Consider the following 13,374-nt stretch of genomic DNA (forward strand, 5'->3'; position numbering starts at 1 on the left):
AAGTGAAAGTTTTTCACACAAATTGAAAATGTGTGAACAGGCAGGATTTGTATTGGAGTGGGCACATGCTATATTTCTTCTGCAATAAAGGATTTTTGCTAACAGACTATTCTCATTCTCTTAGTGAGCTGCGATCATGGGCTTATGATATTGTTAGCAAAATACTATCCGCATTTATAGCTTCTGTTTATACCTTGATTTGCTATGTCTCTGCAGAACCTGACCTTAAAAAGAGAATCCGTGTCCATTTAATGAACGCACATGGCCTGGATGAAGCTGGGATTGATGGCGGGGGAATATTTAGAGAATTTTTAAATGAGCTACTTAAATCTGGTTTTAATCCCAATCAGGGATTCTTTAAAACTACTAATGAAGGTTTGCTGTACCCCAACCCTGCAACACAAATGCTAGTGGGAGACTCCTTTGCCAGGCACTATTATTTCCTGGGCAGGATGCTGGGCAAGGTAAGAAATACACTTTTCATTTAAGAGCCATGTGCTGATATTTAGAATCTTATCAGTAACTCTTCTTGATGTTATATATATCTCAGCTTTTCACATTTTCATAATTTTCTTTAATTTTTTTTTTTTTTTTTTTTTTTGATATTACATATCAACAAGCATGAAAGTAGGGGCATTTAGGCTAGCCTTCACGATCTGACGAAAATTTTTCTTCTTGTCCTTCATTCCAGAGTACAGTGTGTGTATGTTGTGTGTGTGTCTATATATATATATATATATATATATATATATATATATATATATATATATATATATATATATTGGATTGGACTGTCATATTGACCCCAGAAGCAGGTGTGTGTGGTGACCCCAGTAAAAACAAGATATTTTGAGCTGTTACATAATGTGTTCTACCTTATATTGGACGTCCAGTCCTTGGCTGAACTTGGTATAGAAGCCTAGCTGCACTATGAAAACCTATATACTCTGAGGAGTGAATGCCATAGATCTACTACCCTACCTGTTCCACAAAACAGGTTCAAAACAGACACAAATGACTTCAGGTCTGTGATTGTTCAGTCTTAGGGCTAAGAAAACAATGTCTACTTTTTAATGTCTGTTAGTGTTTCTGGAAGCTACATACAATTTTTATCATCTTTGTAGTTTTGCTTTAGCCATGTGGCTAGGGTAAAGAATTTCCATTAGCTCGACAAGTAATAAATAAGCTTAAAAACAAGTTTTCACTGACCTATATAGATGTAGGCACTGTGGATTAATTAAACCTTAATTGCCTAATTCTCCTTCCTACCCCCTCTTAGAGCCAGGTGCTCAGACAATGTTAGGAGTACTGGAGCTAAGGTGCTTTAAAAACAACTTACGTTTAAGTAGTTTCTTTATTGCTTCTGCAGCTAGAGGTCAGTTAAAGAATGTCTCAGTGCTAATTTACTGCTTGTTAAGGGTCTTGATATTATTTTACTGTCCATGGTCCAGCCACAGTTGATGTTTTTCAAAGCAGCCCAATATAGGAGGCTTTTTGTTTTTCATTTTATAGGTATTTACTTCAATCATACAGTACAGTGCAGATAGCAGGGGGTAACAATACAATAGGAAGGTCCAATGCAGGTTAGCAGTTTGCAAACTTCTACAAACAGTCTAGAGGACTGAGAGAGGTTGAATTGTTTGGTAGGATGATGATGCTGAAGCAGAGGATGCAGCAGGTTTTTGGCAGCTAGCATAATGGGGAGGCAAATTGTATGTTTTTGTATGAAGGTTTGGAGGCTCAGGACAAGATAGATGTGGTGTTAGAAGAGAGTTTCAAAGAAGGGGTCAAGCCAAGAAGAAGTGAAGTTACAGGAATTGTTGTACAATAGGTGGGATTATATACTTTAGGGTACCGTGATCCATATGACATATGTATTGCAATGCCTTTAAATGACAGTAAAACGTATTTAACCTGTTAGGAGTTTCTAAATGATGACTTTCTTGGGTAATTTTAATAGAACAAAGGAGGCAAAGCCGTTTGCTTGAAATGAGGTCATAATTTTAATGGAGGCGCTGATGATAAATTGTTTAGCAAGATTTAATAGCACAAAGAATTGTGTTTGAATTGATTTGATTTTAGGATCTACATTTAATCCATAACAGGACTCCTGGGCATTATATATGAGTTTAAGTAGAATTGTGCCAAATGTATATGGGAAATAGATTCAAATAGTGGAACCCTAGATAATTAAAAGGAGTTCAGAAATATGAATTTTCTTTCAGCCAGATCTAGTCATTTTTGATATAGTGGAAAGCTAATGGTTATCACTTGGAGCAGGGGATATATTACACACAGTACTTTTGAAAGAATTGTAATTTACACGTTCATTCTATTTCCAATTACAGAATTAATTTCTTTTTCTGGAATAGAGCATTTGGAAGGTGGAGGAAAATTTGTTGCGTAATAATTACTACAATGAACTACACAATGTCTCTCTAACTCCTCAAATCCTGCCTTCAGGTTGATAGCGAATGAGGCACAGAACATTTTATTTTAGTAATAATTTAAAATCTTTAAAAAAAAAAGAATTATTCAAATGCTTTGCTATAAAACACGAATGTCTCTAAAAGAAAAAAAAAGTTAAAGAATTTAATAATTACTGTGTAAATCACATTTCCTGCAAATGTAATGTTGCCAAGCAGGACACTGAAATCATTAACTTTGCAAACAGTATTTATTATCTGTCGGCTTCCTTAATGTCTGAGCACAGTTTTTGCCAGTCAGTGTTCAGATTTTGCCTGCTGTGATGAACATCGGCAAATCATTTGCAGAATTCTTGTACTTCTGCAACCTTAAGCCTGTCTGGTATGCCCAAAAGATTTTGTGTGCAATGTAAAATCTTACTTTTGGACAGCTTAAAGTGGAACTAAACCCGCACTACTCGCCTATACCCATTCAATCTTAGGGTGTTAAGGTCATCCTAATTGGCTGTGCTGGAATTGCGGAAACCCCATCACAATCGCAAAGGAGTTTATTTCCTGCACATGCAAGGGAAGCTGGGATTGCCTGGGATATATATTTACACACACATACACTTTTCAGTAACCACCCGGCAGATTTTGGATGGTTACTGAAAAGTTGGGTCACAATACAGGGGCTGCCACCCGCCTACAGCTTCTTCCCATCCTGCTTTAAAAATATTCTGGGCAGAATACTGGTGTCCATTTTAGGGGAATATCAAGTATATGTATATAAGTAGAGCTTAGTAAACATTGAGCTGGTTACCAGGGAATGATCTGACTACTTTGACAATGACGTATGTGTATGTACAGGCACAGTATATGGGGGCTTAACTGAAAATTGCCAGGCCAAACCACATGTGTGAAAGATATTCACCAAAAATAACTGTCTGCACCTAAAACCCACAAACATTTATTATATACTGATAAAACCAAGCATTAAAAATTGACTATATTCAAGTCAGTACTGAAATTTATATTTGCATTAGGTAGCCTTTTAGCGTTTTTTAGGGGGGAACTTAATGAGGATCTCCTGTTTAAATTAAAACTTGTCTGTAGTTTTAATGAAAGAACTGTTAAGATCCCTAAGGATAACATAATTGTCTCTGATTTGTAAACCAACAAGGTGAGAGGGTTTCTAAAACTAAAAAAAGCACTTTTTTTTCTTTTTACATACCACACTTTGGAAAATGTAACCGATTGTAGCAGTTGATTGATGGATGGGATATTGTATAAAAGCAATGTCCTCTTTAAGCAGTGCACAGGTTGTGGTGTTATAAATTGACCGTCCTCTTCTAATGACTGTTTTCATCCTACTTGAACTGGGCACTTCTGATCGTCCCCATCTCCGTCCAGCCTGAATTTATGTAATAATTACCTAAGTATTAATTGACCAATAGAGTCTGGTCTTTTTACGCTAAGTATCTCATTGACTGATAGGGCTATTTATGGGGTCATAACGTATTTAACTTATCCTTAATGTATACGTTAGTGAATGTTTATTGTGATAAAGTATAAAGTGAACTGAGAGAAGAAGAATTAGATCTTGTCAGCGCTCTCCTCTGCTAAAACTTCCATTAAGGAATGATTCTTGTGCTGCATTTGTGTAGTGATTGCATTTTATTGCCTGTAAATCAGCCCCACCGACAGCGAATAAATAAACAGTTAAAGTACAGTATACGGTAATAACATCATGATCTTTTGCAAAAAGCTTTTCCTAGTTAACTTTAGGGTATTATTCAAATTAATTCTTCTTGCTAATTGAAGGGTTTTGCTTGGCTGCAACTTTTGTGATTTAAAATCAACACATAATATCCGTAAACATGGGTGTTTTTTACTCTAAACATTTTTATTTTGTAGCTTTTTTATTTTTATTTTGGAGAACGGTAATAGCTCGGAGCTATCAAGCACTATTAAAATAGCTTCTTGTTCAAACTATAAAGGAGCGTAAAATCTGTGTAATTTTATAGCAATGATGCCACTGTTTATTATTGATTCAATAAAAATCTGGCATGGTACCATCTTGTAGGGTGATATTCAAGCCAGCTCATGGAGCTTTGTGTTTGTGTAAATGAAAATGTGTCCTGTTTATAGGAAATATTTATAGTATTGTAAAAGATTTGGATTACATTTAACATGCAACCCTATCAACCAATGGGATCCCATTCCTTGCATTTTTATTTGGCTTGGCTAGATATTTAAAAGTTGACTGCAAGAAAATTTACAGGAAATAAGGGGAACATCCCTATTCAGAACAAAGATAACTTGGCAGGGTCTAAACTTTTCTTGCTGCATTTAGATCAGTGTTTCTCAACCTGTTTAACATGGGGAACCTTTCAGAACTCAAGGAACCCCCGCTATAATAACTGAGAAATCTTACACTGCTGGCCAGTTTGAAGAATGTTACTCCACAGATAGAAAAAAAGATCAATGGTGTCACTGAAAGGTGGAACTATCACAAAAAAAAGACTTGTAACCTTTACATGTGGAAAGGCATCAGTCGTATTTGAGTTGATCCCGGTCTGTCCCAGTGCAGGCTGGCTACCGGGCTCCAGGCTTCCTGGTTCTTCTTCTTCCTACATTACCCGAACTTGCACCGCGCAGATGTGGGAAATGCATGCGTGAGATGAGAGAGAGAGAAAATCTTCTTCTAGGTATTCCAGGAGGCTGCGGGCTTCCCATTTAGTATTTACCGCTGCAGGAGTTGTCTCCCCTTTAAATGATAAAAAAATAGTTTTTTTTTTATATATTTAAACTGTGATGTGATGATAGGTCAACTTTAAACTGACCTGAGAGGCACAAACGCTCATTACATTGTGGAGGAACCCTCGGTTTCTACAGAACCCTGGTTGAATAAGGCTGATCTACACTTGCACACTGTAAAACCTAAAAATCTATACTTGTGACTGATTACACTGGCACATGTAAAATCATCAAATCAATATCTTTTTATAATAAGAAGAGCAAACAATAAAATAGCCACAGAGATCGTCTGACATTTGTAATGCCATTTGTCAGTGCTTTTGTGCTCAGTTTGTGGCAAATAATGCTTGGATTGGTGGCGTTGCGTGCCATATGTTGGTTAGGAGAAAAAAATAGTTTAAACATGTACTGGTGCATAGAAAAATAATTTTAGTTAACAAATAAGGGCTGAATAGCTGTGTATACCAATAATGTTCTTTTAAAGATATTTTTAAAGAATATTTTGAGCCAATTTTGTTTTGATGGCTTTTATTATACTTCACTTGCTTGACAATAGCATTTACAGATTTTTGCTGTATTGCAGATTTTGTATATTTATAAAAAAGTATAAACCTACTTTGTATTAAAAAAAACAAAAATCACATAATTTGTATAATATTGTAATACCCCCCCATGCGCTTTGTCTAATTTTTCAAAGACCAGCATTTTCCATTATGCATTATAAAGAAAGAAAACTGCAGAGAGACTGCACTGAAATAAAAAAAATAAAAAACAAAACAAAAATGCACAGTTTCTTAGCAAACCAAATACATTTTATTTAGAATTTTAAGATCTAAGCACATGGATGATTTCCTAGCTTTCATAATCAATCTGACATCTGTGGTTAGTTTTTATATAGTCTGTAAACCCAGTAAAATGATAATGAGGGCAGCATGTAACCTGTCTAAGGTATCTGCTATTGACCAGCAGTAAAGCGCGGCAATCCCCAGTATATTGTGGTTTTCTTTCTGGACAGCATAGATGATGCATACCAGTAACAGCCACTAAAATAGAAGCTATTCAGGCTGTAATTCCATTTAATATCCTGAAAAGTTGGTATAAAGGAGTTTAGCCAGGTTTATTTAGTTATTAGATGGAAATATAAATGTTCTCTCTGGAACTAGCTCCAGATTGATAGTGATGCATTTGAAAAGCATTATTTTTTTATTGATTCTTAATGCAGTAAATTACCCAAGTTATTTGGCAGCAAACAGATCTGGCCTGTGATGTTGTCCCTCATCCATTCTCGTGATAGCAACACAATTTGCATTAATCACATTCCTAGCTCACTCACTTATATTAAAAGGCTTCTACCATAATTAATCCATTTTATTTCAAATCATTTTGGCACGATTTCTGGCAATAAACACCCGCCGGAGACGGACACTTGAAAAATAACGTACACGTTTCTGCAATCTACCTAGCGCTCGCTCTCCTGACGAGGGAGTTATTGATAGCCCCGCTAGGGTATCTGATGCAAGTGTCTGCTTATTAACACCAATATGACAAATGTTAAGTGGATTATTTTGCATAAAAAATAGAGCATTTGCCGAGTTGTACAATTAACCTGTGTTTAGAAAATACCTTGATTTATATCCGCACTGATATTTGTGTTGCATACATTATGGAAATTTAATTTATAATCCATTTTGCTGATGCGGTCATGGTGCTTAACGCCATCATTTATATACACTTCAATATTGAACCTGTTAAAGGATCAACCTGGCCCTTTCTTTCAACAGAATAAGTAAGGGGGGGGGGGGGGGGGGGGGGGTGGAGGGCTATTTTCTACTTTTAGATTACATGAGTCATAAAGGTCATTTGTAGCCCAGGTAGCTTTGATATATACATTCAGTTACAATGGACTTTTTGTTGGTGATATAGCAAATTGACCTTGCCATTGATGTGACTTGAATGACTATTCTTCACACCTCCCATTTGCTTTTTTTTTTTTCTTTTTTTTTACCCTCCCAGGATTTCACACACACCCTAAATAAATCATGACATTGTGTTTAACTTGAGCTATTCTTTCTGTATTCCCATGTAGGTATAGCACTTGAAGCTAACACAAATGTATAGTGCCTAGAATAAAGTAATTGTGAGATTAATATTATTAAGCTACGTACACACTTCTAATTATTATCGTTGGTAAACGAACGACGAACGATCCTGCACGATATCTGCGAACGATCGTATGGCACCGATCCTGTACATACAGATAACGACACGATCGTTCGTAGATATTGTACACACAATAGATGCGATCGTTTGAACGAAACAGGAAGTTACGTGCACCACAGGAAGTGAGCGAACGTTCGTTCATCACGCATGCTCAGACCATGGACGATCAATGAACGATCGTACACACGAACGATGGTCAACGATCGTCGTCCAATCCGATCCGCCGGTCCAGTCGTTCATTTCCCACGACTTTCCTCGTTCGTCGGCGTCGTTGGTTACTTTTTTTACGAACGATTTTTCCCAATCGATCGTTCGTCGTTCGTTCGGCGTTCATTTTGAACGATAAAAATTGGAAGTGTGTACGCAGCTTTAGGCAGTATTTACACAGTGCTGTACAAAATCCATAGTCGTGTTAGTAACTGTCCCTCACAATCTAACGCCCCTACCATAATCATGTGTCTTTAATACAGTCTAAGGTCAATTTTGGGGGTGAAGCCAATTCATCTATCATCATGTTATTGGAATGAGGGAGGAAATCGGAGTGCTAACCACTGAGCCATTGTGCTGCCCTGAACAGTGAAATAATTGTTTCTCATTCTGTATCTGATAACTGTTCTTTAGCAGAAGTTCTTATGCTCTAAATCTCAACCTTCTTAATATAGGGAAACCCTTGAAATAATTTCCTATCTTCAGGAAATATTAATTACTTTATCCACAGCTCACAGTCCTGTGGTGGTCAGTGGGAAGAATGCCCCTTATATTGCTGGCCATTGGGATGATATATTCTGTTACAAAGCTTTCATGGGGCCTGCTAATTTGGGGTTTTGTTTGTGAAGGTCTAGTACCTTTTTAACCTGAGGGAACCCTTGAAATAACTTTCAGGTCTTTGGGGAATCCCTACTATAATTACTATATCCACATCCCACAGTGTATTAGCCTGGTGGTCAGTGAGAATAATGTCCCTTACATTGCTGGCCAGAGGGAAGAATTTCACGCTTACAGATAGCCAAAAAAGATCATTGGTGTCCTTCAAACAGACCTGAGAGTCACAAAATGCTAATTGCTGGAGGAACCCCTTACAACCTCTGGGGGAACCCTGGGTGAGAAACTCTGTGCTCTGGAATGTTCGAAATGGTCAGATGCAGTTTTACTTTGCTTACGTTACAGATTCATGTCATGTAGCCAAAATTTAGAGGAAGGATAATTCAGTTGTCTTGCCATTTGATGTTCTTCTTGGGCCTTATGAAAATAAATTCCATCATGCCTCCATGAACTAAAACCTGAGCACATACTACATACCTGTCATAGTAAGCCTCTGGTTACATAAGTACTATACCATGTGAGTAGGCTTTGTTCTCATGCAGTAGTGTAGATTCCACTTTATGAATTTCCTGTTTCCTGGCAATCTGTCAGAGTGTAAACATATTGGGGTCATTTGTAGTGTGAGGACCTTGGCAGCCTAGCAGGGGTCACATAACTGCACAAGTACTTAACAAATTTAGAAGTCATTAAAGCCGTAATTGCCTTACAGTTTAACTCACCTTGTATAGAATTTGTGAAAGAACTTTCTAGGCGTGTGAAAATGCTTTCCTTGCAGCCAACAAGATAATCTGATTAGATAAAACGTGTACACAAAAATACTGATAGAGTCCCTTTAATGATAGCCATAAAGAGAAAGGATTGTGAACTGATCCACCTGGCTGGGGCAGAAATGGGCAGCAAATAAATGCAGCTAATTGAGAGATAAAGAGCAACTGGATCGGTTAGACCTATTAACACCCCTATTAGTTGGTGCGGTTTGTTATATTGGCTGGTTGGCTTGGTGGTGGGCTCAGGTAATCTAGATATGTTTTACTTTAGGCTTATTTAGTTACATGTCCTGGAAAAACATAAACACTGGGCCTGATTTATGATTGCTCTCCAAGGGAGGAGAGGATACACTTTCATCAGTGAAGCTGGGTGATACCGCAAACCTGGAATGGATTTTTTCCAAGTAATTTGCTAACAAATGTTTTGAATCCTGGATCAGAGCCATTCCAGGTTTGCTGGATCACCCGGGTTCACTGATGAAAGTGTATCCACTCCAGCCTTGGAGAGCTTTAATAAATCAAGCCCACTGTATAAATATATGGTTAGGAAAAGAACAGTGAGTGTTTGTGTGTGTGTGTATATATATATATATATATATATATATATATATATATATACATACACATAGCCCTCGCACACGTGCAGCGTATGGAGATCCTGTATGACTGATAGAGGTAACATTTTTCCATTGTACTCAGATGTCTGCTGTGCAGGGGTTTACTGTTCTAAAAAAAAAAAGAGAGAGATTTCAGATAAGTACTAGTAATAAAGGTAAAAACAAAAAGGGTATATTTATTAATAATTAAAAAAACTGTGACCAATCAAGATTTCCTTTATGCTCTGGTTCTTCACACGGAGCATAACTTTTTATAAATGCATAACCAGACTAGGGGATATTCATGGAGTTCTGCCCTATCTAGATTATTTACTAATTGTAAAGAAAGGTGAGCCTTGATTATAGCGCATTCAAATGCAAGAATAAAAATGTAATATATTGCAGTTTACCAGTCCTAAGTTTTAGTTTCTGAGTGACAGCACTTTCACAATGTACTGTATCTGAAAAAAGCACAGTTTTCACCTTTAACAGGAAACATTAGAACTACAGAACACCCTCCCATTCTCCATAACATAGGTTGAACTTGGCAGGGGTTAATTATGTTGTTTGATATAAAACTGCACATTATAGATTACCCAGGACTGTATTTTTCAAACAGATATAATGAAATGCTTTAAATTTCACATTCTGCTGTATTTCCTCTACAGGCCCTATATGAGAACATGCTGGTAGAGCTGCCTTTTGCCAGCTTCTTCCTTTCCAAGTTACTGGGAACAAGTGCTGATGTAGACATTCATCACCTGGCCTCTCTGGATCCTGAGATGTACAAGAACCTTCTTTTCCTGAAGAGCTATGAGGGTGATGTAGAAGAACTGGGGTTAAACTTTACTGTGGTCAATAATGACCTGGGAGAAGCGCAGGTAAGTTCCCTGCACAGCCAGCTAATCATTAATTCCATTGTCACATTCATATTATTTGGGATGTAGATAAGAGAGGTGTAATAAGGTTGTTTGCTTTGTTATTATTTGTGTTGTGCCATATACGTTTGGAATGGGGAAAATGTGTAATTATCTGAACTAGCTAGACAATCACGGCCCTGATGGATTGTTTTATTAGCTGTCAGAGCGTTAAGTGGCGCTTTCATACACCCAGCTGTTGTTTGAGCCTTATCTTGTCCATTTTTTTCCTTCTTGTTTCCTCTGGGTCTTTGAATTTTATGAATCTCTTTCTTGGACGAGCGTTGTATATATCAAGATTTTCTGCCTTGGTGACCTAAACCTTCCAATAATTACAACGAAGAGATACCGTAAAGATTAGACATTATCTTAAAATTGCTTCTGGCATTAAGCAGCCCTTTTTGTATTCAATTTGTATTTAGCTAGGTAATAATAAAGCAATAATCCCGGATGCCGAGGGCATTAACAGACAGTTAAAACTTTTACTGAGGGGACGAGCAGAATTCTAATGCGCAAGTCGTTAATCCAGAATTGTTCTGCAGCCAAAATAGATTATGGCTGTTTTGTATTCTACTGTCCACAGCTACACGTCTACGAGTAGCAGCATCAACTTTTGCTGCCCCTTATCAGGCATGTTATTATTATTAACAGGATTTATATAGCGCCAACATATTACGCAGCACTGCACATTTAATAGGGGTTGCAAATGACGGCCAGATATAGTGACCCAGGAAGAGGAGAGGACCCTGCCCCGAAGAGCTTAAAATCTGTGAGGTGGAGGATGTATCACACAATAGGAGGGGAGATATAGAGTGGTAAGAAGTAGTGAGGGTTTTAGGAGACAGAAGATGCATAAGTAAAGAATTATAATAAAAGCCAACTGGTCCCTAAAATGATGTTTTTGTTGGGAAGAACCATTCACTGATATTGGATCTTCAATGGGATGTACTGGCGAAAGTAATTACAAGCTGGCTTCTTATGGTGTAGAGTCCATAGAGGCCCCAGCCCACAGTATAGGGATCACAGATTTGGAGATGTGCAGTAATGCCAGGAGCCTCTAGTACTTTTATGTAGCATGTCCCCAGTGTCTAACCAATATCCGTTACCAGTGGTATGCTATTAGTCTATGCCCTTGGGATGCCAGTGGCTGCAGTTGAAGCATCCTGTATCTAGTAAGTTGACAACCACTGACTCAGGAACCTAACTTCTTGGCCCCACCAAGTTTCCCAGTTCTGCCTGAATATAGCAGTTTATGAAAACCCTTGTATCAGAATCTTACAGTAGAACCTTACAAATCTTACAGATGTTTTGGGAGAACTTGGGTGATCCAGGAAACTTAGAATGGATTACATCAGATCATTTTCTATTATTTGTTCTATTTCTATCATTATTCTATTTATTTTAAAAATGTTTTTTATCCTTGACCAAATCTATTTCATGTTTGCTGGATCACCTAGTTTCACCCGTAATAGTCTGTTATCAGTCTTGGAGAGCTTTGATAAATCTGGCTCTTGTATTTCACCTTTACAAAATCTCTGGAAGTCATATTTTCTTGAACTCTGAATTTAGCAGCTCAAAGACCCTAAAAGGATAGTCAGATGTGCAGATTGCTACAGCTTGGTCAAGAAAATTACATTTGGCTTGCTTGAGCATACACACCTGAGCAGAGAGGAGCTTTAACCGCCCCCCCCTCCAGTGGTATTCCCGAGGCCGATTTTACTTGAAAACAACAGTAATCCCGAGTCAGACTTGGGCTACCTAAAGCAGGATAAAAACCCACTTACCTTGTTCCGTCACTGTCCCCTGGCGTCCTGCTGGTCCGATCTCCAGCCGCAAAGTGCAGATTTGATTTACAGGGTTTCCCGGTGACGTTGGTAAATGCGTCGGTGCAGCCGGGACTTAGCGGCTGGAAATTCAAATAGTTTTGTATTGGATTCAATACAAAATAGCTGTATTAAGGCCAATACAAAGAAATGTTATTATAATAAATATATATATATATATATATATATATATATATATGCTTTATACAGTTACATGACATGTTTAAATATTTTCTTTTTTTTTTTTTCATTTTTAACAGATTTTTGTGTTTTGTTATTTAAAGTTTATTAATAAATTTATTGAATATCAGTGAGTTATGCCTAAGAAATACAGCCTACAATGAAAAAAAAATTTTCATGCAAAAAAATGTACCACATTTTCCATGGAAATTTGGATGGAATTAGACCGCTGGTTAAGATCAGCCAAATGCAGTGGGTGCTGCTTAATTATGGTTATTACATAGTATTTATATAGCATCAACATATTATGCAGTGTCCATAGTCATGTCACTAACTGTCACTCAGAGGGGCTCACAATCTAAAGTCCCTACCTCAGTCTTTTGGCTGTAATTCAGTCTACGGTAATTTTTTTGGGGGAAGCCAATTAACCTAACTGCATGTTTTTGGAATCTGGGAGGAAACCGGAGTACCCAGAGGAAACCCACACAGGGAGAACATGCAAACTCCTTAACCTCCCTAGCGGTAACCCCAAGTGTGACTCGGGGTGGAAAAAAGTTGCTAAAAGTGGTAACCCCGAGTCACATACGGGGTTGGAACACCTATGGAAGGTTAGTAAATAGAGCGCTTACCTGATCCGCCCGGGTCCCGCGCCGTCCAGCACCGTGATCTCTGTCTTCTTTCTTCTTCCTGCTTCTGCATCCGATGAGTCACCGGGGGAGTTCCCGGTGACGTCGGTGCATGTGTACGTCCCGGCTGGGTGGGGAGGGAAATTCAAAATCCATTTGTATTGCATTCAATACAAAATAACTGTATTGAATGCAAAACATTGGATTTTTATGTGTAAAAGCAGTACATTGTTTTCAAGAACATTTATTTTACAATAT

General features: G+C 37.7%; 1 protein-coding gene across 1 annotated transcript in view; it reads left to right on the forward strand.

Moving 5' to 3' along the window:
• Positions 1–13,374, forward strand: part of UBE3C (ubiquitin protein ligase E3C) — a 68,437-nt gene that overhangs the window by 45,565 nt on the left and 9,498 nt on the right. Inside the window, exons 19-20 of the mRNA XM_072412600.1 lie at positions 217–464; positions 10,239–10,451. Coding sequence (XP_072268701.1) covers positions 217–464; positions 10,239–10,451 — 461 coding nt within the window. The remainder of the gene's footprint in view (positions 1–216; positions 465–10,238; positions 10,452–13,374) is intronic.

This window comes from Pyxicephalus adspersus, chromosome 5 (assembly GCF_032062135.1).
Source record: "Pyxicephalus adspersus chromosome 5, UCB_Pads_2.0, whole genome shotgun sequence".
NCBI classification, from domain to species: domain Eukaryota; kingdom Metazoa; phylum Chordata; class Amphibia; order Anura; family Pyxicephalidae; genus Pyxicephalus; species Pyxicephalus adspersus.